The 27,946-nt window shown below is 47.4% G+C and overlaps 1 protein-coding gene across 3 annotated transcripts in view; it reads left to right on the top strand.

The window, feature by feature from the left end:
• Positions 1-27,946, top strand: part of DNTTIP2 (deoxynucleotidyltransferase terminal interacting protein 2) — a 308,996-nt gene that overhangs the window by 145,585 nt on the left and 135,465 nt on the right. Inside the window, exon 2 of one of the 3 annotated variants that reach the window (XM_069611232.1) lies at positions 17,804-17,906. The exons of the other annotated variants lie outside the window; for them this stretch is intronic. Within the exon in view, the coding sequence (XP_069467333.1) occupies positions 17,904-17,906 (3 nt within the window). The 5' untranslated portion in view covers positions 17,804-17,903. The remainder of the gene's footprint in view (positions 1-17,803; positions 17,907-27,946) is intronic. 3 annotated transcript variants of the gene reach the window in all.

Here is a 27,946-nt window from a genome sequence, read left to right on the forward strand (position 1 = left end):
AAGAACTCGCTCCACATGAAGAGATCATTAGTGATATGATTTTGTTTGGACATTGAGATCCATCCTTTGTTCATGTTCCATCTTCATGTATTGGCTTGACTATCTCCATTATTGTTAGTCTTCCTGCTGTATGCACTTCCCTGCCCCCTTTGGTTAACAGTGCCACACGAATATACAAGGATGCCATGTGCAAGTCACACACATTGCGGCACATGTGCAATTATGAATGGTCGCTGTCAGACAGTTCACTCTTGGGTCCTGTGTTTCTTTTTTTTTTTTTTTTTTAAACTCTTTTTATTAGTGGTCAAGAAAAACACAAAACACAGCTAGAGCTTCATCATACAGATCGCAATCATCATGGTACGGTATTGCAGAAGAACACAGTACATATAGTATACATTTTCCCAAAGCGGTGAGTCTAAGTGTCGCTGTCGCCATCAGAGGTCATATCACAAAGGAACATTCTAAGGGGACCCCAAATATCCTTAGGTCTGCAGGCCGAAGGGCGTGTGAGAACAAACTGCTCCTCAGCCTCATTCACATAGACCAGTTCTCGGAGAAACTGCTGCACAGTGGGTGGCGACGGATTTTTCCATTGAAGCAGAATACATTTTTTGGCCACTGCACATGTGACATTAAACAGTCTTCTGGTCTTTTCGGAACATTTTCCGATGTCCCCGAATAAATATTTCTGTGGAGACAGCGTCGGGGGGGGATTTGTGTGATCTCCTCTAGTATATTTGCCACCTCCCTCCAGAACCCAGCCACCACCGGGCAGCTCCAGTACATATGGAACGAGCCAGCGTAGTCTGCTCTGCACTTTGGGCATTGACTCGGAGCGCTTGAGACAAACTTGGCTAACTTGGCCAGGGTGTAGTGCAATCTATTGAGAATTTTAAATTGGATTACTCGTAGCCCAGCATTTAGGGAAACCTTATTGGTAAGTGAACAATACCTTTCCCAAGTCTTATCATCAATAGGGATCTGAAGATCCGTCTTCCATTTATCTCTGCTAGGACCAGGCGTGGGCGAGTGTGCTTGTACCATGGCATATAGACTGGACACACCTAAGCGGCCTCCGGATGTGATCATCTGAACGCAAGGGTGTGTAGGGGGTTCATCGGGGAAAGACGCCCAGTATTTCTGAAAGGCCGATCTCATACGATAGTATTGCAGAACTCTAAGTGGGCCCCTGCCCAGAGCCCCAGTTATCTGCTGAAGGGTCACGAACTTTGCATCGATAAACATATCACCCAAGCACATCTCGTCGTCAGGGTCCCAGGCCGACCGCAGGCAGGCGTCATATGTTGGGGGGATACCAGGGTATCTCCATAGGGAGACCTCCGGATTATACAGGCACGACAGTCCCAGCCTCTTGAATATTGCCCGCCAGGCTGCGACCGTACTACTGACTGGGTTAAAATCACATGAATCCCTGTAACGATCATCAAAAATGACAGACTGTATGTTCGTGGGTACCGTGGTAAGTTCTTCTACATCTACATGTGGGGGGCCCCATCCCTGGAATACCAATATTTAGAGAACTGGGCCTGGGATACATGATAATAAAGTTCAAAATCAGGGGCCGCCAGCCCACCCGCAGAGTATGGTTTAGTTATCCTTTCCCACCCTATTCTTGGAGTCTGTCCATGCCATAGGAAGGCCGTGGCCATAGACCTAAGTTTGGTGAAAAATAGTCTTCCCGGCCAAATCGGTATGTTCACAAACAGGTACAGTAATTTGGGGAGGATTACCATTTTAAGGACTGCTACCCTGCCATGCAATGATAACGGAAGGCGGTCCCACAATAACAGTTTAGTCTTCAAGGCCTGTAACGTGGCATCGTGATTATCAGTGTATAATCTATTCTTCCCATGTGAGACAAGTATACCCAAATATCTGATGGACTCGCTGGACCACTTCAGCCCGCCCAGAGAGACAGGGCAGGCTGTTGCCGGTGTAAGAGGAAAGACCTCCGACTTATCCTTGTTTATGGTGTATCCAGAGTATGTAGTGAATTCTTGAATCTCTGCCAGTATGGGGGGTAGGTTATTTCCCTATCATCAGCGTATAGGGATATTCGCTGTGTGGCTCCCTTCAGGTTAATGCCCTTATTGGCGTGTCGAAGCCTTATCGCGATTGCCATTGGTTCTATTGTCAGGGCAAATAATATAGGCGAAAATGGGCAGCCCTGCCTAGTGCCACGTCCCAACAGAAACATATCCGAGATTGTTTGGTTTGTTAGCACCCGGGCACCGGGTTTCATGTAAAGCAACTGCACGTATCTAATAAAGTTCGGGCCCATCCCAAAACGACTCCAACACTGCCAGCAAGTAGGCCCAGGAGACAGAGTCGAAGGCCTTCTCAGCATCTAATGATACGGCAACAGCGTTCCTGCCTGGGTCAACCTGGGCCAGTATTCCAAAGAGCCTACGTAGGTTAAGTGCCGTAGATCTAGCGGGGATAAACCCATTCTGGTCAGGGTGGACCAATGTGGGGACCGCAGGCAAAAGCCTGCTGGCCAGTACTTTGGCGAATATTTTGGCATCTGTATTAATGAGAGACAATGGCCTGTAAGACGACATATCTTGGGGGGGACGGCGCGGTTTAGGGAGAACAGTTATTAACGCCTCTCTCATGGATGGAGGTAGTATGTTACATTGAAGGGATTCCTCCCAGACCCGCAACAACAATGGAGCAAGCTCCGCACTAAATTCTTTGTAGAACTCAGCACCGAGGCCGTCTAATCCTGGAGCTTTATTGGACGTTAAATCTTTAATCGCCTCAACAATCTCATCTGTAGTAAGAGGCTGGTCTAGTGCAAGGCGGGTCTCCTCTTGGAGTTTTGGAATCTTAAGTTCCGCAAGGTATTTTCCTATCTCGGTGGCGGATTTAGTATCTCTATTACTATATAATCGTTCATAGAACACCGCAAATTCAGCATTTATTTCGTCTTCATTCACTACAACTGTATCCCTAGGCGTCTGTATGCTGGTAATACGATTTGGGTGCCTGTCTTGTTTGAGTAAGTTGGAAAGTGACCTGCCCGCTTTATTTCCTTCGCCATATCTGCGGGCTCGGACAGGGGATGCCATGTACTGCACTTCTCTAGAGGCCAACTTACTGAATTCCTGAAGTTGTGTCTGTATGTCGGCCAATATGTTCTTGTCATGGGTGTGAGAATAAGTGTCCTCCAGTAGTTTCAGCTTGCCTTCAGCCAGGGCCAGTTCAGCCCTGACTCCCTTAAGGAAGGCCAAAAGATTTAGACAATAGCGCACCCCTGACCCAGACCTTAAAGGATTCCCACACCGTGGAGTATTTATCGACTGAGCCTATGTTGATTTCAAGAAATTCAGCGATCTCAGTGTGAAGCCCCTCAACCGTCCCGGGGTCCCTCAGCAATCCCTCAGGCATCCTCCATCTCCTAGAGGGCCTAGGGATATTGTGAAAAGCGACCAAGTGTTATAGGGGCATGGTCAGTTAGTGTGCGGGCTAGTATTTCGCATGCCTTTGTACCAGCAATTAGAGAGGGGGAGACAAACCAATAATCGATTCTGGATTCGGAATCATGAACCGATGAGTAGTACGTGTAACTCCTCGTAGTCGGGTGGAGAACCCGCCAGACATCTTCAAGGAAAAGCTGAGACAGAACATCCTGTACCATAAGAGAGGCCCTGCTAGGTGCTCTCGCAATTGTGCTGGATCTATCAAGCACCGGGTCTATGGTAACATTGAAATCTCCTCCCCAGATTATGGTAGGGCTATTTACAGCAGCGATCAATTGATATACATCAGCATAAAAGGTGGGATCATCAATGTTAGGCCCATATGTGTTGACCAACAGTATCCGTTGGCCCAATATCGAGCCCCAGACAAGGACGTATCTGCCCAAAGGGTCCAGTTTATGGCCCTCAAGCCGGAGCCCAAGATTCGGGTGTATAAGAATGGCAACCCCCCTGGACTGGGATGAATAGTTGGTATAGAACCTGGACTTGCCCCAACCGGGCATGATGACCTCATTATCATTTCCCATAGTATGGGTTTCCTGTAGCATAATGATTTGGGCACCATGTCTGACAATGTAATTTCCCACTTTTTTGGCTTTCGAGCGATTGTTCAGTCCCCTCACATTCCATGAGATAAGTTTAACCCTCAGAGCATGAACAGACCTTCACAGGAAATGTAACCTACGGGTAATAACAAGAGCGTGAGGAGAGCTATACGAAAGGATTGCGTGGGTAGTAACGGACATCCCCCAGACATAGTATCATGCATCTCAGACCGTGTCAGTGAGCTCCAGACCACTAGTATCAACAGTAACCAACATGAACTTCCCAAAAGAACCTTCACAAAGCTGTGACCCATGTAGAGGGGGGGCCTACTCACTTTACAACATAGGGTTCGAAACAAACAGTCCCAACCTTTCCCTCCCCTAACCCCCCCGCCACCCTCACCGTCTCCCCCAACTCGACAGTGTGCAACCCCAAACGTGTGGAATACTCCCGGGGTAGTCATGTTGCCTCACATGACCGCCATCCCAGGTCTCCAACGCCACCACTCACAGAAGATGGCTGACTGTAATCTCAGAACAGAATGGCCCACGCCTTGGGGACCACAATAGCTCAGTGCCAAACATGAAGGTGTGCATTTCCTAGTCTGCTGGCCGAGGTCCATTGTTCAGGGCAGGTCGCTCTCCTCTTGGAGGGAGGGGTATAGAAGCTTCAATATATGATAGGGCTTCGGATGGGTTCTCAAAGAAGTGCGATCTACCAGCGTGTTGAATTCTCATTTTGGCCGGAAACATTATGGCATATGTGATCTGCCGTTCTCTGAGGAGCTTCTTGACCGGTTCATACGAGCGTCTGCTAGCCTGAACAGAGGCGGAGAAATCAGGGTAGATATGTATGCGATTATCCTCATAGAGCAGCGTGCCCGCCTCTCTGGCCAAACGAAGGATTGTGTCTCTGTCCCTGTAATTTAGTAGACAAGCAATTACAGTTCGCGGTGGTGCCCCAGGTTTGGGAGCCGGCGCTAGGGTGCGGTGTGCCCTCTCGACAAGGAAGTGTGCGGACAATGCATTGGGCCCAAATAAGGACTTAAACAGTTCTTCCATATTTTTCTCCATTTGGCCCTTGCCGAAGGATTCGGCCAAACCTACCACTCGGACATTGTTCCTCCTGGACCTAGATTCAATATCCTCGCACTTACTCTGCAGCTTGTTCATAGTGTCTTTGATATGAGCTATGTCACGACTGTGTTGACCAACAGTATCTTCGGTAGTACTTATCCTACCTTCCGCCTCAGTGACACGCGCGCTTTCCTTATCGATTCTGGCCTTCAGGGAACCAATAGTAGCAACTATCCCATCCAGTTTGGTATTTACAGCCAGAAAGCCGTTCTGGACTAGCATGGCCAATTTATCCTCTCTGTCTAGCACCTCACACCCGCCCTGCTCACCCTCGTTCCGCTGGGTGTCAACTGGCTCAGAGTGACTGACCGCATTGGTGAATGTGTCCATAGGGCCCTTCTTCCTGCCACCAGGGGTCTTAGGGGCTCTGTTGGATCTGCCAGGTTCCCCCATGATCGTAGCAACTCTATTTGTGTATTGGATCTGAAACAGGTGCTCTGCAGGGTCGAGGCCACCACCTCCGGGAGCGGACACGAGGGGACCTCAACTGAATGCGGGATAAGGATGGATTGTATCCTCCCGTGTCAATAATGTCCAGCTCACCTCGGGACACTCAGTATGACGGCTCCCAGAGGTACCCACCAGCAGGAATCAGAACGGCCGTGTATCCAATGTAACGAAGAACTAGTAGTAGTTATAACGAGCGGGGATCCGTCACAGCACAATGAGTGGATTGCAGCCCAACCAGCAACTATACTGCGGGTCTAGAGAGGCAGGAGGACCGCAGCCCTGAATCAGAAGTTCTGGAGGCAAACCGGACGCCGCCTCACCTGTCGAGCGGAGCACTCCAGGCGTCTCAGGTGCCCGGCCCGGTTGGAAGCGGTCACTCAGCAGCACGGGCGCATCTGAAGCACGCCGCCCGAAGAAGAAGCAGGATTGCGGGTCCAGCGGTCGATCCTGCCGGAGGGGCCCAGAGGGGAGCAGGCGGCAGACCAGGGGGCCACACGCCCGCCAGTGGGACCAGGTTTCAAGATGGAGCGGCGCCCACAGCACCACCCGCAGCCCGTCCGGCTCGCGGGGCTATGCGGCAACAGGATCGCGAACCAGAAGAAGCCGCAAGGATCAGGGCGAGGGGAGGGGGTCCAAAACAGCAGCGACGGGTTAGGAATGGGCCGGGACACAGATCGACCATCCGGCGTGGCACCGGGCCTCCAAGTCCTCTCCGTCCGATGGCAGGCTCCGGCGCCAAGGAGGGGGAGCTCCGCCCAGCGCAGGCCCCAAGAAACAGCAGCCGCGGCACTCGGGTGGATTCCTCCGGAGCCGGGAGCCGGCCAGGGAGCACCGCCCGTGTCGGAGGAACTTCGTGGGGGCAGATCTCGGAAACGCAGGACTATTTCGGGCTCAAACTTCCACCGCCCGTGCAGGACCCCGGCCGCAGCAGGTCAACCAAATTGCAGCAAACCAGTCAGCCAGAATGAGGATTTATTAGTTCAGGATGTAGAGGCAGCGCGGGAGCCTCGGGTTTAAGCAGCCATTTTCGACGTGCGCAACAGCGCCCCCCCTCGGGTCCTGTGTTTCTGGTATGTTGTACTGGCCAATTGATGTTCCTGTGTACATTATTGAGTTATTTCTGAACTTGTTACGTTGAGCGCTTGGTGACAGTTGTGTTATGTGTTGGCCATTTATTTCTCAGTTTGTACATTGCATGCCATGCCATGGCATGGTGTGTCAACCAGCTGACATGAACTGTGGGAGGGTTTAGGTGACTTACTGGCATTTAGATGTGTACTTTAGCATGGTGTTAGTGGCATACTCCATCTTCCATGTGTTCCTTCTGTGCACACCGGATTGAGATACATTTAGTACGAAGGGATGAACACAGTGTAGCACTTCCAAGGACACATTCTCAGGGTGTTACGGTTGGGACAGATGATTGTCCCTTTGTCATCATTGATTGTCACCTGGAATATGCCTGGGCTTTGCGCACTCCGCAGGGGTTGTATTTTAAGTGGGAAGTGGTGCCACAAGCTGGGTACGGGCAGCCTTGCCACGTGCCCGTTCCCCTCCAATGCGCAGCCGCTGTACATGTGGTTGCGGATGTGGGGGCACCACCATGTCCACTGGTATGCTATGCCGTGTTGCAACATTGTGCAGGACACATGCTGCCACAATGATCCTGCACACTGCTGGTGGTGCATATAGTAGCTCACCACCCGAGTGGTCATGGGAGCGGAAGCGTGACTTTAGCACTCCTCATCTGCCCCCCCTTGGCACAAATCTGACCTTGCACCCTGGATCAAAGAACTCATTGTGGACAACCCACACATATCCCTTTCCGCAGCTTTCAAATCTGTCAGCTTTACATCACCCCCACCTTTCCGTCAAACACTGCGTAGCCGCTGTCACCAAAATATACAACTGCACCTCCTACACAAGATCAGATGCATCCTGCTGCCTGAGGACTTCTGCACAGCAGTCCAAGCACTGGTTCTGTCCAAGCTGGAATACAGTAATGCTCTCCTCACAGGACTCCCAACATCACAATCCCCCCCCCCCCTGCAAGCCATACAAAATGCAACAGCCAGATTCAACCTCCACCTACCCAAACATTCACTCAATGACCCCAGCTTTCGCCCAGCTCCAAAGGCTCCCTGTACCACAGCGAATTGTCTTCAAAGGACTCTGCGTTGTATTCCAAGCCATCCACCACAAAACCCCATCTTACCCTCACAACAAACTCAAACACATCACCCACATGAATACCAGGCAAGCCAGCCAGCCAGCATCTTCTACACATTCCACTTTGCAAACTAACATGCATCCAAAAACAAGCATTTACCTCGTGGGCACCCAGAGCATGCAACACCCCACCTCTTCACATCTGCTATACACGCCTCCATTGCCACTTTCAGAAAGACAATATAACCATTTCCCCACACTTAGCCCTGCCCTCCTCTCCTGCTACCACTTGTCTATCCTACACTTTCTATCATATCCCGAAAACATTTTTTTACTTCTGTTTCACCTCCCACCTTTTCAACTTTTGAACCATGTGAAGTGCTTTGAGACCCTCTGGGCAGGGGCATTGCTGAACAAGAAATCAAAATAGCCTGGGGCGATGTGCTCGCCTTGGAAGCAAGACGACACAGAGCAACACAGGTTTGATCCCCGGGTCCACGCTTAGAAACCTTTGTGTATTAAGCGTTTTATAAGTAACCTATCCTATCTCATTTTGAGAGTGGAGTGGGAAATCGTAGTGCAGCAATGGTTGCTGTGTCATGTGGGAGATTCAAGCTTCGCTAATAGCCATTGAATACTTTTGGGTGGTGGGATGAAGTGCTCAGTGATAAAAATAAGTTTTATTGCAGATAAATGGTTGAGGCCAGTGGGGGAGGGGCTAAGGGCAGGGTTGGGGTGGGGGTGTAGAGGCTGAGGAATGCCAAATAGGATGGATCACGTTAGCCTGGGTAGGGCGTAGGAGAGCTATGTGGTCAGGGTGCCATCTAGAGAGGGAGTAGAGGAAATGAATGATGAGAGCAGAAGAGGGTGTATGGGGGAGCAGCAGGCCAGAGCAAGGGGCTAAGTGGAGATTGAGGGACAGGAAAAGAGGACAGTAAGGAGGAGAACGTTTAGGTAGGCACAGTGCTCCAGATAAGATTTGGAGGTATGGAGGTAGGAGTATTTATTACCTATTTTTTAAACTTGGGAGTAAAATGGTTTTTTGGAGAGTATAAATGTACGTTGAATTGCCAATAGGAGTATTTTTTTTTTTAGAAGCCAGTAAAAACAGGAACGAAGTGGAAAGAAACTGGAAAGAAGTGTTTTTTTTCATCATTATTTCTTTCCTCCTAGTTATTCATGAGCATTATAAGACATGTTCACTATTATAACTACCTGATCGGAAGAAGTAGTTTCTTCCTGTGTTACTATGTGCACTATTGGTATAAACATATCAATGGAACTATGTCGGAGAAAGCAGGGGCACAAGGTGGTAAGTGCCTGTTTGGTAGGTTTTGATGGGAGTATTTGTACTCCCTATTTTTATTTTTGCGGAGTATTTGCCTCTTTTTAGGGAGTAAAAGTGGCCGATACACCTCTTATCTGTAGGACTGGGTAGGCACATGCCGAGAAGGGGTATGATGGGTATGGCAAGCTAGTGGCTAGATTAGAGAATGGAGGAGGGTGAAGTGTCGATGGAGATTGGACTGTGGCTTAAAATTACAAGACCACGAGATAAATATCCGGTATGATGGTGAGTTTAGGTTGTGTACAAGGCTGTACTGGGTTCAAAATTGCTGGAGCTACTTAGCTCCAGCTTGTAGCCTCAGAGATCCTGGGTAACTTGACACCAGTGCTCCAGATAAGATTTTCAAGTGGGAGCAATTTTACTCCCTATTTTATTTTTAAGTTGGGAGTAAAATTATTTTTTGGGGAGTAAAAATGTAAGTCCATTTCCCAGTGGGAGTATTTCATAAGCGAGTAAAAATGTTTGAACTGGAAAGAAAATGTAAAAAGGATTTCTATGCACCTAGTTATTCATGCACATAAGGCACTAATACTAGTAGTTTCCTCCTCCTGGTTCTACATACACTACTGTTCCAACAGATCCATGGCGCAGTTTGGGTGAAAACAGGGTCACAAATTCCTAAGTGTCCGTTTCCTATTTTTGTTGGGAGTATTTTTACTGCCTACTTACATTTTTTGGGAGTATTAGCCTATTCTTAGTGCGTAAAGGGGGTTGATACACCCCTTATCTGTAGGGCTGCTTGACACCATCAGCTACCAGTATCGGTACTACTCGTGGAAACTTGGTATAGTGGCAGAGCAGTCAGGCTTATCATAATAGGAAGATGTGAGCTGTAGGTAAGTACACCAAACCTAGCTACCAACACTTGCACATAAATGTATAATAAAATATATATTTACACAAGATACGTTTTTAAATACTTAGTACGTTAAACCAAAACACAGTAGAATACTTGTAGCTGCTTTTCAAAGGCCACTGCTTAGTTTGTAGTGGCTTATGGTTACAATTGTTAGAGCTTTTTGACACTGACCACTCTGCTGTATTATCGGTAATAACACACTTGCGTGCACACACACATATACAGTATTTGTATTTAGTTAACAAAACCACATAAGATACACTCTTTTGGAAGGAAAACAGTTGGTTAGTCACAGTAGCAGAGCTTGAGGTTTTAGAGGCAGATTCTTTGCACACTGTTTTTTAAAGGTCCAATTCGGCTAATTGGCAGTTGGAGAGGCTCAAAGTCTTGTGAAGCAGCAGAACAGAAAAGGATCCTGTGGATACTTTCTAGTCTTAAAGATGCTGGACGATTAATACAATGTTGGAGACCCTGTCGAAGGACTCGCTAAAGGGACACAAGCAGCAGCTTGGGTTGGAGGTAAGAGGGGGTACTCTGGACACCTCTATGTGCACTCAACGCTCTGAAGTGACATTTTGGATTGTGAGCAATACCCTTTTCCACACAGTACCTTTTGGTTTGAAGAGTTGTTTGTGGCTGGCTTCTACTCGATGTGGCAGTGCTGGACCCGATCTATGGATTCCTTGATCTGGTGACGAAAGGCAGGACAAAGGACGGGATCTCTAAGCATCAGTCTTGAGGGAGGACGTCTAGCATGGATTTCATCAGCTTCTCTGGTCAGTCTGCGGTTTTGGCGCCTTTCCTGCAGCACCAACAAAGGACACGATTCTCCCAGTCAATCCTCTTCGATTTCTGGAGTCCTGCACTCTGGTGAGATGAGTTGTTGGATTGTGTCTCTGAAGGTTCACCTGAAGCTCAGCAAAGACTTGGACAGATTTGGCCATGGCAAGACGGTGCTCTAAGATTGGGTCGGAGGTCTCCTGGTATTCAGGGTATACAGCTCTGGAACGCCTTAGCACCTCGGGGATGGCTCTGATTGTAGTTCGTTTTAGGGCTGGTTGGTCCCATCAGCCAAAGGGAAGGCGTTGTCCTCTTAGGAGTGCCTTTGTCGCATAGAAAATGGGGTCAGGGCAGGAGTGGCCACTTCAGTGTTGCAAAGGGTCTGCAGGCATCTCTGGTCATCTTCTGGTCGACTTGCCTTTCACCTCAGGAACCTCACCTTTTATTTAGTTTCAGCACGCACTCCTCTGAAATCTCTCTCAGCAGTTTACAAAAGGGGCGGGTGGCTGTCAAATCAGGACAGCCAGATCCCCAGTGAGAGCTGGTTCCGTTCAGGCACCTAGGCTGACAAAGGGCAGAGGAGTGAAAAAATCCACTTCCTGCCTGCCCGGACACTTTGGAGCCTAGACGCGGACACCCAAGGTTTCCTGCCAAAGGCAAAACCCTCATACAGAACTCATACAGAACTCCCCCTCCCAGAATGGTAGAAGAGCTAAGAAAGAACGCCGCTAGAAATGGCAAAAAAAGAAAGAAACCCCCAAGTTAGTACTTGGGTGCCACTATTGTGCACAACTGGGACTGTGAATACAGTATGGGGAAAAGAATGGCACCATGGTCGGTAGAGCGCGTCCACTGCCGCCAGCCATAATTAGACCATCTTCTATGTGACTAAAAAGTCACGGGAGCAAAGAGAAGGGGGATACTAAGTGTCGCCTTGGCATGCCACATAACGTTTTAGGCGAGATAACAAGTTCCTCTCTATCCTTAAGAACAGTAAAAAGTGAGGATATGGTTATGCCCATAAGAAGCGGTGTGGTGCAAAAGTAAAATAGATGCCTTAAGAGATATGGAGGAAAGTAGACTCCATACAAAAAGTAAAACACAGAGAACAGAGTTCCAAAAGGTAGAGCCCATAAGAATGAATGAATGGAAAAAGGCTCCCCTCCTTTAGGATATAAAGGAAAAGGCCCAGAAGTCCAGCAAAAAGTGCTGGGGGTCTCACTAGGAGATTGGGAAGAAGCACAACAATTATAAATCTCCCCAACGGGGACCAAACCTATCTCGCCCATTAGATGTGCTGCAGTTTATTGTGACTGTAACTGGTGGGAGGTCTGGGTGGGCGGCGCTAAGCTTGTTATCTGTGCTAAATCACCCTATTGGAATACTGCCTTACCATGTGATGGGCGCTCACAGCCAGGGGTCAGTTGGATTCATGCTTGGGCCTGAATGGTGGGCAGGGGCAGCAGGAACACTCTTCAGTCTCGTCCTGATGCCAGGATGCAGCTCTCTGGTGGAGCGATTGGGGCCTCCTGGCCCGTATTGCTTGAGACCAACAGAAGCAGTGTTATTTTTTATAATCTGCTTTGGAGGCAGTATTTCCGTTGAAAACTACTCCCAGACTATGCTCTCCAGTTAAATCGAGGGGAAAAACTGAGGTGTTCCTAGCCGACACTGGATGATCCTGCTTCCCTCTATGATCCCAAGGGGAATGCTGTGTGGGACATCTGAACCGCAACCTGGTTGATGTTTCTGTATAACTGTGAGCTTGTGAGGGTCAAAGCAGTGATTAAGTGCATCTTCCAGGACAGACCAGCACCTGCACCACCACAGAGGTCTCTCCCTTTGAGGCTTTCAGGCATCGCATACCCAACACTAAGCTCTGACCAGGATGGATAGTTGGGTATGCCTTAAAGCAGTGGATGATGAGTGAGTTAGGAGAACGATTCAGGAGCAGACGCAGGCTTTAAGGTCAACAACATGTATGACAACAAAAAGAGTGAGATCTGGATGTGAGGTAAACATTCAGTTGCTGAAGGATGTCGCCCAGGGAGTTCAGAATTAAACTAAGAGTATTTAGGCAGTGAAGTATGAATGGAGGATGGTGATGTCTGGAACAAGGAGAGGGATAGTTTTACACAGCTAAAGGAACCGCTCCTCCAAGGGCTCCACATCCAATCAAGGCACACGTCGTGGGTAGTTTTGAAGTTGTTTTTTGTTGTGCAGGAAGAATGTTCGTTGGGTCCCACTTGATCCTTCACCTCTTTCCCAAACCCACACCTGCCCTTTTGTCCATCCTGCCTGGCCCTTTGCATAACGGATCCCCTCAGTGTATTCCAGAAAGTGGGGACTGGCCCAGGGGTTGCCGCCCTTATTGGCTTAAATAAACTGAAGAGTTCCTCCCTCCTTCATAGATGCATTAAGAGATCGCATTTAAAAATAAAAACGTTTTGTCATTTTCCATATACTTCATCATGTCGATATATCTAGGCAACATACATATTTCCGATTACACACCTTTCATTTAGAACATAGCTACATGTAAGGGGAAAGTCATACCCGCACCTCGCATATCCATCCACTGCAAACATTAGCGACATCCCCCCCTACCTCCTGTTACCTTACAGAACTGCCGTAACAGTGATCAGTCCGATTTTCCAATCCCACGGTGGTCTTAAGTCAGACCGTACTATCAACTTGTTCCAGTACTCCATGACCTACTGTGACACTCCCTCTCCCGCTGGTACCATTCAGTCGCTCAAATCCATTTCAGCCCTTACTTGCGTATTGGTTTGCGCCAATCTCCAATGTTGGATCCTCCCTGTGCCTTCCACACCATTGCGATCGCTCTTTTAGCAAGCAAGAACCCCAACACTTAACACTTTGGACAAAGCCTTACCCAGTCTACCCTTCCCAAGCCGCAACAACATTGCTGTACTGTGGGCTGGATTCTCAACGTAACCAACCTGAGGAATCACATTTAATTGGTATTAGACAGGATTTGTTGGGATAACTATGCAGATTGGACTGACTGGCAGAAGAACTGACTCAAGGAAAGTACATGCAGCATTAGTGGTACTTGGCTGCATTAACCACTTACCCTGGGGATGGAAGATGCCATTTACTTGGCTCTGCCCCCTCTCAGGGAGTCTGTGTGGAAGGGATGTGGAAAAGCTGTTATTCAATGGGCCACCCAGAGGCACTTTCTGCAACACGGTGAAGGAGATGAAGGCGATTGACAACCGTGTCCCCCTAGATGATCTTCCAAAAGATGTGGCAGACTTGAAGCCAGGGCCTCCAGAAGATTTTGAAGCAGGTGTTTTTTACTGTTTTTTAAGGTTGGGAGTAAAATGATTTTTTACAGAGTAAAAACGTAACTCCAATTCCCAATGAGAGTATTTTTATAAACGAGTAAAAATGTTTTAACTGGAAAACGGAAATGGTTTTTGTAAAAATTATTCGTTTGCACCTAGTTATACATACATATTAAAAAAGATACACGTTTACTTCTTCCAATCGGGCAGTAATAATAGCAGTTTCTTCCTGTGATAGTATGTGCCCTACAGGTCCAAACGTTTCCATGGAGCTGTGTGGTTGAAAGCAGGAGCACATGGTCTTAAGTGTCTTTATTTTTTGTTGGGAATATTCTTACTCCCGGTTTATTTATTTATTTTTCGGGAGTATGTGTCTATTTTTAGGTAAAGTGGCAGATAGACCCCCTATCTGTAGGGCTGCTTGAAGCTGTGCAGCTATAGCTAAAAGGTGACGTTTCAAGACCCTGGGCGTAAATTAATTGCCTTGACAAAAATGAAATTGAATTCTCTCCACGATCCTTTAAGAAGAGTGTGCCAGTGCTACCACAGCATTATGTTCTACTTCCAATTTCCATCATGATTCTTATGAATTTAAAGCCACGTATTTTTAAGTCAGTTTATAGTACACACCATCTCTTGCAGACTTCATGCGCGTGTGTGCGCGCGCGTATCCTGCAGAGCAGAGGTTGCTTTTAGGGAGGCAGACCAGGGCAGCATTGGGAGTTTATTTTTTTCAACTTTTTCCGGGTGCCAAATAAAGTTGAAGGGTGGACCCTGGAAACACGGCAGTGCCTGCAAAAGCAGCAGGTGAGGCAGTACCCTGGCTGGAATGTCAAAGATGGACCAAAATACATTCGAATGGAAAGCTGCCTATAGCAATTCCCAGTAGTTATGTAATCATCCAAAGCTTTCTCACTTTTTTGCATACTACGATGACACAACTCTGCATGAAAACTGTAAGTTAAATTTCCAATACCATCAAGAAAGCTTAATGTACGTGCAGCGTTTTTCTCAGTTTAACCTATAGGTCTCAGATTCCCGCCAGTGTTCGTTTAAACATACCTAATTGTGTGTTCCTTGTAAGCTCTGCCTCCTGACTGTGCCACTTGGCCAAAGGAGGCTGGTAGTCCTAGGTTAATCATCGAGGATAGATGGAATGAAAAGGTGCTGAAAAAAGTCTGTAAACTGTGGATGTTTGGGGCAGTGACCCCTGCCAACCAAGAACTGCTGAGGCACTGTAAATCTGGCGACAAACCAACTGTCAAATGGTGGTTTAATGAGATGCCCACCCTGGCAGTTTCTTAGTAGGTATCATTCATGTCAAGAGGCAATTTGGACACCTAGCATTTTATTTGAGATGGCTTTGTAAAGATTTATCCGTAATGACCAATTGGACTGAAGGCCATACACCACCTGCCAATGCCCTTCCCATATCGGACAGATTTGCAGTAGCCCTTACGAACTTGTGATATGTTGGCATTAAGCGCTATAAAAAAATCATCCTGTTAGACATCACCTTTTTGGTTGGGGAAAGCTCTCTGCTCAGCTGACCATCTGATGCTCTCTTGTGCTTGGTCGACTTGTGCACTTGATCAAATTGTGTGATCTTGGTCAAATCACCATGTTCACCAACGTTGTATTGTACTCGCCATAGAATTAACCGATGAAAGCTGTTAGAAACATATGCTTGTAAACAGAACACTTTTCTGGACCCACAAATCAACTATCCTCCATTACCAAACATGTCAAAAACCGCACTTGATGGTATCTGAGGATAAATTCTTAAAACCACCAACAGAAGTATCATCGCAAGATGCATCAGCGAGGATGAAGTTTAACACGGCACATTACATGCACTAGCAGTGTCTTCAGAATTAAGATTTGTTCTTTACTAATTGCTGCATAATATATAATTTTTTTTCTATTTTGGGATTTCGATTGCTTTTTCCCTGTGCACATATAGCTCTCAAATTAACATCCGTGTCCTCCTTTTGCTTTAACTGATATTTTTATGTATGCTTTCTCACCAGTTCAGGTGAACTGTACAGTAGTTATTTAAAGCAATATTTGGAAATTCAGATCAATCATATGGGTCCTATAGATGATCACATTTGGCACTTAGAATTTTGGAGCTTCCCGAACTTCGAGGAGATACGCAGAGGCTCTCGTGGGAAAACAACCCTTATTATTAAACAATGTTCGAAACATGGAATTTTTTGTTTTTATTATACTATATTTCCTAAGTGATTTTTACTGTCAAACTCAAATCTGATATTTCTCGTACATAATAACAATAAACAATTCCCTGTATTCAAAAGTAAATTCTACTTTATTTTTCATTGCATCACATTTCAATAGGGACATTGGCTACTGGAGATTGTAATATTGTCAATAGAAATGCTAAAAGATATATCAGAGCTAAAACCTTGTAATTGGATGCGATGACAGCGCATTGTCTAGTTGAATATCCGTATAATGTATTGACATCCGTTCTTGCAAACAGTATTTTGGGAATTTTAACATACGATTGTATCACAAAGGTAATTTGTATATTTACTGGCAAAGGGTACTGGTGTTATAATTTGTGAAAAGTAATATGAAATTCATTATTGTTAATTACGCAATAAGCCCCGAGCAGGGATGCGGGGGTAGGTGTATCCCCCCCACGGCCCATAGTTTTGCTCAGGACGAGGGCCTTCGCCCCGGGTCATTACCCAAGGCCTATCCATTTGTATGTGATTAGATGAGCAGCCGGACATCACCTAAAGATGGTGATTGGGCCTACATGCATGTTATGAGTGAGTTTGGGGGACGTTTTCACATTGCGCATTACATGGACCTTCACGTAACAACATCGCATTGAGTGCAGCGTGAGGCCTAACCTGGATGCTATTGGCAATATAGTGCTCGTGAAATGACGACCCACATGGTGAGGACTTCTGCTAAATTACTATTATCGGGAACATCTAAGTATGGGAGAGGGTACCACAGGTGAATATTCGATAGTTTTCTTATTTTTGCAGTGCTCGCTGAGCCACTGCTGACAGCAATCACACTGCTAACAGCAATCATTTAAGTTTACTCGGTTTCGAGTGATTTAGTATTCTACATTTTTTAATGATAGTTTAAAGGTAGTTTTAAAAACGTAGGTTTTATTTTCAGATCACATTTTTTGAGCAGCATGAGCCATTGGAGCATTTTCACCTGAAGACTAAGGTTGGTGAAAGTATGTCCAGATTAGCAGTAGTAATTTGACTGTAACCAACTAGTTAAACTTGCTCTTTACTTACTACTATAGGCAGGAAGTACATAGTCCCCTGAAGGAGTTACACTCCGAACGCATAGTGACATCAAGAGGAGTTATCAAAGATCCATCAGGCAGATGACTGTTGAGCTTCTCTTGAGTTATGGAGACTGTCAAGGTTAATTTAACTAGGCTCATTTGAGCCAATATTTTCTTGTATAAATGTTGCATACAAAATGTTTTTTTTCATCCAACTTTGTTTATTAAATGGTCATGTCGATAATCGCATATTACAGTAATGTTCATTCACGGTGCATAGCATTTCCAACAGCAAATAACCATTTGGGGATTAACACATCATGGTGCAGAGGAAAAGTAATTTTCGGATATCATATCGCATATATAGCTTCTGAAAGGGGCCTAGATTTATTTTATTTATTTTTTGTATTTATAGAGCGCACTACAGCCGACGGGCATCGAGGCGCTGAGAACACAGAGGATAAGAGGGCTTACCTAAAGGGTTACAGTGAGGCCGCCCAAGGACATTCATAGCTATGGTACGTGATTGCACAGATAGATACTTGGTCACCCAGAGAGTGACTACAGGCAGGTTACACAAACAGGCTGGTTTTGATGGCCTTGCGAAAGGAAGCATGGGAGTCAATTTGCGTGATGTTGGGTGGAAGGGCGTTCCAGGTGATGGCAGCCACGGCAGGGAAGCTAGAACCACCAGCGCGCTCTGCCTGTTCTGGGTACAATTAAGGTGTTAGAATATGCGGTTCTAGAAGGTCTGAAGGCAGCAGGTTTGGAGAACCTGTTGGCAAGGTATGGGGGGGCTAGGTCGTGGAGGCACTTATGGGTCAGAGCAAGCGTTTTGAAGATAATTCTTGAACAGTTAGCCAGTGGATGTGTCTTCTGAGCCCTGATATGTGGTCCCTGCGAGATACGCCCGTGGCTGCCATGAGGGTGTTGTTTTGCACCAGCTGGAGTTTAGCAAGATTTTTGCTGGAAGTCCCTATAAGGAGGGTGTTGCAGTAGTCCATACTTGAGCCTATTATTGCTCTGGCGATGGTGAGGCAATTTTGTTGGGACAAGAATGGTCTTACTGCGTTACGAAGTTTGGAATGATAGGCTGAGGTTGATGCAATGGCATTAACCTGCTTGGTCATGGTAAGGTTGGGAATCAAGGTAGACACCAAGGGTCTTGACTGCTGGAGAGACAGTGATGGGGATGTTGTCTACAATGAATGAGCTGTATTGCTTGTCCAGCTTGCCCAGGGTGGAGGGGGATCCAATCAGCAGAAGTTCGGTTTTCTCACTGTTGAGACATAGCCAGTTTTCCGCCATCCATGATTGGATTGTTGAGTAAATAGTGTCGATGGTGTTCAGGTCAGACAGGTAATCGCCCGAGAGGAGGATAAGCACCTGGGTGTCATCAGCATAGTTTGTGTATGAGATGCCCAGTGCATCCAGTATTTTGAACAGGGGCCACTTGAAGAGGTTGTAGAGGGTAGGTGCAATGCAGGACCATTGTGGGACCCCACATTGGATGATGCTTGGGTCAGCTGATGCAAGGTCAGAGAAGACCTTTATTACTCCCCCTTGCAGGAAGGTGCTGATCCATTTACAAGCACTAGGAGGGCACTTCCATGCCCAAGGCCTCTGATTGGCGGACTCATCTGGTTATACCTGAACCTCCCAAGGCAGCCCCCTGCCAGGCAGCCCCTGTAGAAGGGCCCCAAGGCAAAGGGCGGCTTCTACAGAGGCGGCTCCGGTAAATGTCAGCAGGTGTCCGCAGTGAAGCCAGCGACCAGCCGTCAACCTGCAGCAACCAAAATGTAAGTGTGGCACGGGTGGGGAGTAGAGCAATTACTTTACTCCAGAAAGCCCCACCACTCTATATTATCACTACAAATGCTTGCATGTGCCACACTTAGACTGACTTTTATATGTTGGCTTTCGCCACACCTGGAGGTAGTCATTGACATTGGTCTACATCTAAGGCGCATTTGGATAGAATTGTGAAATTTGGCTGCGCAAGACCCAGACAGATTTGCCAGTGATGACTACTGTCGCATCTAGGTAGCTCAAAGATCACTGCAAATGAGTAATGCTCTACTGTGACTGAGTCGCATCCAGACAGTACACACATATTAGACGGAATTGTAATGACAGCATGTGCCACACCTAGATGAAACTGGGGACATTAGCATGTGCCTCTCTTGGATAGAACGGTGAATGTTAGAATCACTTAGAATTGGGAAATCGAGTCTGTGTTGCATCTAGATAGGTTTGTGATTGTCAGCAATGCCGCACTTAGATTTGTAAACAATAGCCAGCGTTGCATCTAGATAGGATTGTGAATGTTCACAATACCGCACTTGGTTTGAATCGTGAACATCAGCCTGCGTCATATTGATAGGCCTGTGAATGTTGGCAATGCCACACTTAGCTAAATTTGTAGACATTGGCCTGTGATGCATCTCGATAGGATTGTGGATGTTAGCAATTCCGCACTTGATTAGAATCGTGTACATTAGCCTGTGTCACTTATTGATAGGACTGTGAATGTTAGCAATGCCACACTTAGCTAGATTCGTAGACATTGGCCTGCGCTGCATCTGGATAGGATTGTGAATGTTAGTGATGCCACACTTAGCTAGATTTGTAGACATTGGCCTGCGCTGCATCTGGATAGGATTGTGAATGTTAGTGATGCCACACTTAGCTGGATTTCTACACAGTAGCCTGCCGCGCTTAGACTTGTGAACATTAGCCTACGCAAGACCCAGGACATGATTGTAAATATTGGCAATGCCGCACTCAGAATTCTGAACATTAGCCTGCACCAGACCTGACAGGGCTGTGAACGTTGGCCTGAGTCACTTCTGGATAGAAATGCAAATGTTGGTATGTCCCTCACTTTGGTGCAGCTGTGAACACTAGCATGAACCGCATCTAGACAGAAATGCGAATGTGAATATTAACATGCCCCACACGTTCATCACTATGTACTGTTCAGCTGCGGGTGGTAATTAGTGGCGGACGGAATGATGAAATGGATAGCGCAGATGGAATGAATGAAATGGACAGAATGGACGAAATAGAGTGGATATAATACATGAAATCGATACAACAGATCAAATGGATGAAATGGTCAAATGGATAAAGTTGGACAGAATGGATGGAACGAAAAGAGTGGACAGAACGGTTATCGTGGATGAAATGGATGGAATAAATGAAATGGATAGACTGTATAGAGTGGATGAAATGCATGGAATAAATAAAAGTGGACAGAATGGATAGAGTGGACGGAATGGACGGAATGGATGGAATGGATTGAGTGGATGGATTGGTTGGAGAAGACTGAATAGATAGAATGGACAAATTGGAGGGAATGGACAGAATAGATGGAGTGGATGGAATGAATAAGAGTAGCTGGAATGTTAAAGGTATTTTTACCGCACACCGTCACCAACGGAGTTGGTCCCCAGGCGCTCTGGCGGATCTGCAAACGAGAAGGTGGGATGGGTTAGTAAGGTGGAGCAGGAGTAGGATAGTGAGAGGAGTGGTGTTCTGTTGGCAGCTTCAACTCTGTATACACCCGGTGCTGAGCTTTGGTGCAAGTATAGTCAGTCCTCGTGTGATGTGGGTGCGGCTTATGTGGTGTTGCGGTGTTGTGAAGTGCGTGCAGGTTGTTGTGTGAGAGAAGTCTGCAGAAATTTTTTTGTTAGTGTGTTATATGATGTTTAACATGGTAACATTCAGAACTCTGTCCGAGTGTGGCGCTCGCTAATCTTTCCAATCCCATCAGTATGGGTGAAGGGGTTAAGCCTGGCAGGGGTTTAGGTTTGTGCAATGCGCTCCCTGTGCTATTCTAACACGCTCTGTAAGTTTTCTAATTCTGATGGAGTAAGTAATGGGGGTTGGGTGTCTATTCTCCTCCTTAGGTGTTGTTGTCTCCTCTTAAAAACTTTCTATCTGAATGTGTCTGCTGGGACTTTGGATATGGTATGGCCAGGAGGCTGTGGATGAGTCATTTAAGTGCTTTTGTCTCGGTCTGAGTATGTGATCAGTCTTTAGTGTCCTCCTTTTGTGGCGATTTCTCATAATGTCTTATGGTCTGTCGTGGGGTCTGTTCTTTGGGGTCTGTGTATGTCCATTTTTGGGAGTGACCGAGGTCGGTATCTTTATTCATCGTTGTTAGCAGGGTGGGCATTCTTGTGCGTCGCTGTTGTAGTTGATCTGTGAAGAAACAGGATTTGAGGAGTTTCCTGAATGCTAGGTGGTTTGTTGTGTTCCGTATATTCTTAGGTAGGTAATTCCAGGTTTTCGGTGCCTGGTGAGAGAAAGAGGATCCTCCGAGTTTTCTTCTGTTATATGGTTTCGGTTCCAGGCGGATGTCGGTGCTTGATCTCAGTGTTCTTGTCGATTGATGTAGGCGTAGTTTATCACTCAGGAATTCTGCGCTTTGTCTGTGTATTGCTCTGTGCGTGTTAATGTTAGCCAATGTAGTATTTTTAGCGCGGGTGTGATGTGTTCTCTTCTGGGTAGCTTGAGGAGGAGTCTGGCTGCCGCATTTTGTATACGTTGTAGTTTTTTTTCGAAGTCTTTTGGGCATGCCCAGGTATAGGCTATTGGCGTAATCTACTCTGGACATGATCGGAGCGATGATGGTAAGGTTTTTGTTGGCTAACGACAGGAACAGTAGGATCCTTTTTGCAGCTCGCTGGAGGAAGAAACATTTCTTGAGAAGAGCGTTTACTTGTGAGTGAGGTTGTTGTCAATCAGGACCCCTAGGTTTTTTACAACTGATGATGGTGCTGGTGTGGTGCCGAGCTCTTTTGGCCAGGGGATGTAGCTGATGTCTCCTCCCTTTTTTGTAACAATCATTATCTCTGTTTTGCCTGGGTTGATTTTGAGGTGGGTGAGGTTCATCCAGTTGAATATATCATGAAGGCAATTCTCTAGTGTGGTGTTTTCTTCTTGGGTGTCTTGTATGTTGCAGATTATTTGAGTATCGTCGGCATATTTGTAGCTTGTGAGGCTGTGTCTTTTGATGAGTTTGATAAATGGGTACATGTAGATGTTGAATAGAAGCGGGGAGAAAGATGATCCTTGTGGTACTCCGCACATGGAATCTCTAAGTTTCGACTTCATCCATATGGTTTTGGTTCTGTTTGTTAGGAAGGATTTGATCCATCAAGGGGAATCGGGGCGCTACTGTTGTCCGAGTCTGTGTTCGTTTTTAGGTCGTCCCATATTGAGAGGAGAGCGGATTCCTTTCCTCTCATTGGTCTGAATACAACTTGTGCCTGGTCTAGTGGCAGTGCTCTTCTACAAATTCTTGAGTTATTTTGTAAACGTACGTTTCTAGCAGTTTGGCTATTTAAGGAATGTTGGAAATGGATCTGTAGTTGGATAAGTCCTCTACGTTTCCTGTTGTCTTTGAGTAGTGGCTTGATGTAAGCCGTTTTGAAGGCCTGTGGTACTTTACTTGTTGAGATTGAGAGGTTGAGTAGATTCCTGTGGTATCCTATGGGGGTTCCCTGTTTGAGAATTGTTTTGTATATGTCCGGGGCGCAGGGGTCATCAAGAGAGGCTGATTGTTGCTTTGGTCTACCAGTTTGATGAAAGTCTTCAATGATTTTTCTGGGAAGCTTTGTAGTTTGTTCCTCTTGGGAGTCGGTGGGGTTTGAGGTGTGATCGTGTGGTCTGCTTTGTATGGTGTGTTGGATGGAAGTTATTTTGTTTTTGAAGAGGTCTCCTAGGTCATCCCATAGTTTCATCAATGGAATTGGCGTGTTGTTACAACCCGGTGGGTTTTTTATTTCGTTTGATTTTTTTTTTATCAAAGATTTTATTGATTTTCAAGGTTAAACATCATTACAAACATCTCTCAACATTTCAGGGAGGGGGCATAGTGGGTGAGGGAGGGCGGAAGGGGGAAGGAAGAGGGGGAGAGAAGGGGGGGAAATGTCAAGGCAGGGATGTGGGGGGGGGAGAGCAATGTAATCAAAAGAAAACAACATTAACCGTTACAAACTCAGCTTCAGGGACCTTGGTCCGACAGACCATCAGTTTTTTCATAGGATGATTTCATGGCAAAGGGCGGTCTTAACAGAGTTAGTACTTCCCTTTCAATGGGTCTCACACAGTCACAGTGGATGCAGGGTCGGCCTCGGCCATCAGCTGTCCTCCTCCCATCTTCTCCATATTTTCTCTGCTTTATGGGGGCACCCTCTTGCTCTGTACACCCGGTGCTCCATTACCGCACATATGTCCACGTCCGTGACCCACTGGTCATAGCTGGGTGTGCGCTCCGAACCCCACAGTTGTGCAATGTTCCGCCTAAGGACTGCGAGCGCCGTTGACCACAGCAGTTTCTCATATCGAGATAAGTCACTTTCCCCGGAAACCCCCAGAAGCAATTGTTTCGGGCACCTCTGTATCGTCTTTCCCAGGACGTTAGACAGTTTATCGCAGCATTTCTGCCAGAGCAACTGAATACTGCTACACTCCCACAGAATATGAAAAAAGGTACCGTCCTCTCGCTTGCAGCGTAGGCACTTTGTGTCCACGGCCCTGCCCCATGGGAAGAGTGCTACTCTCGGGTAGTAGGTGCGGTGCAGGATCTTCAGCTGGACGAATCGGAGTCTCGAAGAGATGGTGGTTTCACGCGGGTACATCAGGGCCTCTGTCCAATCTTCCGGAAGGAGGGGACCCACATCTCGTTCCCATTTTGTTTTCAGGTTGGATAGCTCTGAAGTTGCAAAGGAGGTTATTAGAGTGTACATGTGGAGGTGACCTTCCGCTCCACCCGATCCAGAACTGTTTCGTTCAAGCGGGGAGCTTTCGGGCAGATCTTGTATGGTCCGTCGGTGGGCGGTCCAGGCATGATTTAGCTGCATGTGGTTGAACCTTTCCGTGTCCGGCAGGGAGAACCTTTCTTGCATCATTTCAAATGTTGCCAGGTTGTCTTCCTGTACCACATCTCCAACAGTGGAGATTCCACGCTGGGTCCATTCGGGCCATTTCGGCAGTTTCCGTACTTCGGGGAGGTTGCAATTGTTCCACAATGGCTGGGCCAGTGTTGTTTTCCCGCCCCAGCCCAAGAATCGAAGCGCTTCCTTCCAAATTCTTGTTATGTGGCATGCTATGTCAGATTTCGGAGGGCGGTCCAAGTCTCTGTAGAGGTGCTCTATTGGTTTGATTGTAGTGTTGTAATGGAAGCCCTTGATATGCGGGAGACTCCTGTCACCGTGAAGCATGTCGTTTATTAGATCCATCTGACTGGCCCAGTAGTATGATTGCATCCTGGGCAGCCCGATTCCCCCCCCTCCCAAACAGACCTCTGAAGGGTTGCAAGGGCAATTCTCGGGTGGCCACCTTTCCAGAGCAGTTTTCGCAGGGTGCATTCGATTTTTGTGGAATTCCCGGTGGTCGATATGTAATGGCGCATTTTGCAGAACGTATAGAAATTTCGGGAGGGCGATCATTTTAAACAATGCTGCCCTACCCATCAGTGTCAGCGGCAAGGAGATCCAGTGGTGAGTGTCGTCTGCAAATTATGCCATCAAGGGGGACAGGTTCAGGGTAGTATATTCAGTAAGGTGCATTGTAATGTGTATCCCCAGGTATTTGAATCGTTCCTTCTCGATTTGGTAGGGGCCGGTCGCCAGACACGATGATGGAGTGTTCCCTATAGGAAAACGCATGGACTTGGACCAGTTCACGCGTAGTCCACAGAATGCCTCATATTGGCCCAGCAGCTGCACGACTCTGGGGCAGGAGGTACTTGGGTCCTTCAGGTAGATGAGTAGGTCGTCTGCGTAGAGGGATATTCTGTCTTCCCAGGTATCGGACCATCGGAAACCCTCCCATGTTGGGTCGTTTCGTAATAGGATAGCCAGGGGTTCGATCGCAATAGCAAAGATCATGGCGGATAGTGGGCAGCCCTGCCTTGTACCCCTTCTCAGACCGAAGAGTTCTGATCGCCAACCGTTGACCCTGGTCCTGGCAACCGGGGATTCGTATAGTAGCTTCACCCAAGTCATGCGGCGCATGATGGTCCAGACAGCCTCCCATCTCACCGAATCGAAGGCTTTTTCAAAGTCAATTGCCAACAGGGCCAGTGGTCCCTGTATGCTGCCGGCTCTTTCCAAAGCCGCGAATAGTCTGCGGAGGTTCATGTGAGTTGATCTCTGTGGCACTGGTCCAGGTGGATCAGGGAGGGAATTACCTCTTGTAAACGGTCCGCTAAAAGCTTCGCCAGTATTTTAGTTTCAGAGTTGATGAGTGAGATGGGCCTGTACGAGCTACATCTGTCTGGGGGCTTGTCCGGCTTAGGGATCACTACGATTGTTGCTTCTCGGAGATCTGGGGGGAGAATGCCCTTCTCACGAGCATGGAGGTACATTTGCAGGAGCTGGGGGGCTATCACGTTAGTGCCCACCCTTCACCATAGCTCTACCGGGAAGCCGTTTGGACCAGGAGTCTTACCGGTCTGGAGCCCAGAAACGGCGGCTAGGATCTCATCCTCCGTGATCTCCCGCTCCAGTCATTGCCTTTGCGCCTCATTCAGGGTAGGGGTTTCAATTCGATCCATAATCGTGGCGTCCATTGGGGTTGTGGATTTACTGTATAGCTCTGCGTAGTATTCCGCAAAGCCCTGGGTTATTTCCTGGTCCGTCACCCTTGCGTTCAGACCATCCGCTTCAAGTCTCCGGACATGGCTACGTCCCTGCTCCTTCCTTTCCAGCCATGCCAGCATCTTACCCGCCTTGTCACCAGTTTCGTAGACCCTTGCTCTCATTGCAGTGTGTGCTTGGCGTTCATTGTCCATCGCTATGCTTTGCAGTCAATTTTGTGCAAGTAGCAACGTCCGATTAGAGGCCGGCGTGTTTTCATCTACGTGCCTCTCCTCTGCCTGTTTGACTTGGAGCTCTGCTTCAAGGATCTTACTCATATGTAGCCTCTATTTGGCCGCCGTCCAGGATATTGGTTCGCCCCTCAGCACTGTTTTATAGGCTTCCCATAGCATTTCAGGGTTCGTTGCGGTCTGTGTGTTTAACTCAAAGTATGAGGTGGTGGTCTCCTGTAGTTTATCTATCAGCTCTGGGTCCCCCAGATAGTAACTGTTCAGGCGCCAACATGGCGGTGGGACCCTCCGGGACGTTATAAGTAGCATTTCTAGCAGAGAGTGATCAGAGATGCCTCTAGGTAGTATGTTTATTTCCTGTGCCCTGTGGAGATCAGTTGCGGGAGTGAAGAAATAGTCCAGTCTAGAGAGCGAGGCATGGGCCTCTGAGTGGAAAGAATACGCTTTAGCATCTGGGTGCAGTTCCCTCCACACATCGCACAGGCCGAGTGCGTTGGCGAACGTAGCAAGCCTAGTGGGGACTTTGGTGTTCCTATTACGTATATGGGATCTATCCAGGGTGACATTCATGACTTTGTTGAAGTCACCGCCAAGTATCAAGCAGTTAGAGGTGTCATTAGCAATTAGCGGGGTAATGTCAGTGAGCAGTGATTCCAGAAGGGTCAGTGGTGCATAGACGGCTATCAGTGTAATGGACTGCCCCCATAGATCGCCCGTCACATATATGTATCTGCCTCCTGTATCATGGGTCACTGTAGAGGTGGAGGGGCAGGTTTTTGTGTATCAAGATCATAACGCCTCTTGAGCCCATCGTAAAGCCTGAGTGAAATGTCAGCTTATAATTTGTACGCTTAAATAGGGTGCATTCTGTGCCTGCAAGATGTGTCTCGGACAGGAACACTATGTCAGCCCCCCGTCTGTTCAAAAATTGGCGCACCAAGCGGCGTTTAATTGCATTGACGTTCCACGACATGAGCCTCAGTGTTCTGAGAGTGTCGACCTTATTACGATACTCTGCCATGTGAGTGTGTGTCGGTGGCCGCCCTGCTTGTCACCGGCAGCGTTATGCGCCTGTTGGAAACATGCCAGTGGTGTGCTGGAGAACTTCCTGGCCATGTTCCTCCATTAGCTTGATAGGACCCGGATATAGCTGTGCTTAACAAACCCAAAACCCCCCACCCCATACTCCTCCCAACTAGAAGCATCGGTCGCCCAAACAAAAACTCTATGGTGTCAACTGGACACCTACATGCACCAAACCTAATATCAGAGAGCCCGGGTGGGGGAGGTAGTACTCCCCTAAAAGGGGGGGGGGGGATCCCCAAGGGCAATCCTCGCGTAAACTACACCTGGGATTTATTGCGCTCTCAGGGGGGTCTTTTCCTATCGTAGTGCCTAGGGCGTACCGCGGCCGCTACAGGTGGATGTGTGCTGCCTATCATTGTGTGTGTGCGTGTACTATGAGAAGATCTATGGTCTCACTTGCGTATTTCCGTATGGACACAGGATTGTTGAGGGGATTATCACCCCCCTAGGTCTTCCGGTGGGTCCTGCGGTGGTGGTCGGTGGGGTTCTCGCTGCTGGTCTGGCGGAGGTCTTCGGTTTCTCCCCCTATTTTCGCGGGGGGCGGACCAGTCTCCTATGTTTTGCTCGGCCCAACGCCAAGCCTCCTTAGGGTCACTAAAATGGATTGTTGTGCCTTTATGGTAAATCTTA

Source organism: Ambystoma mexicanum, chromosome 8 (assembly GCF_040938575.1).
Source record: "Ambystoma mexicanum isolate Mex_15411 chromosome 8, UKY_AmexF1_1, whole genome shotgun sequence".
Classification (NCBI taxonomy): domain Eukaryota; kingdom Metazoa; phylum Chordata; class Amphibia; order Caudata; family Ambystomatidae; genus Ambystoma; species Ambystoma mexicanum.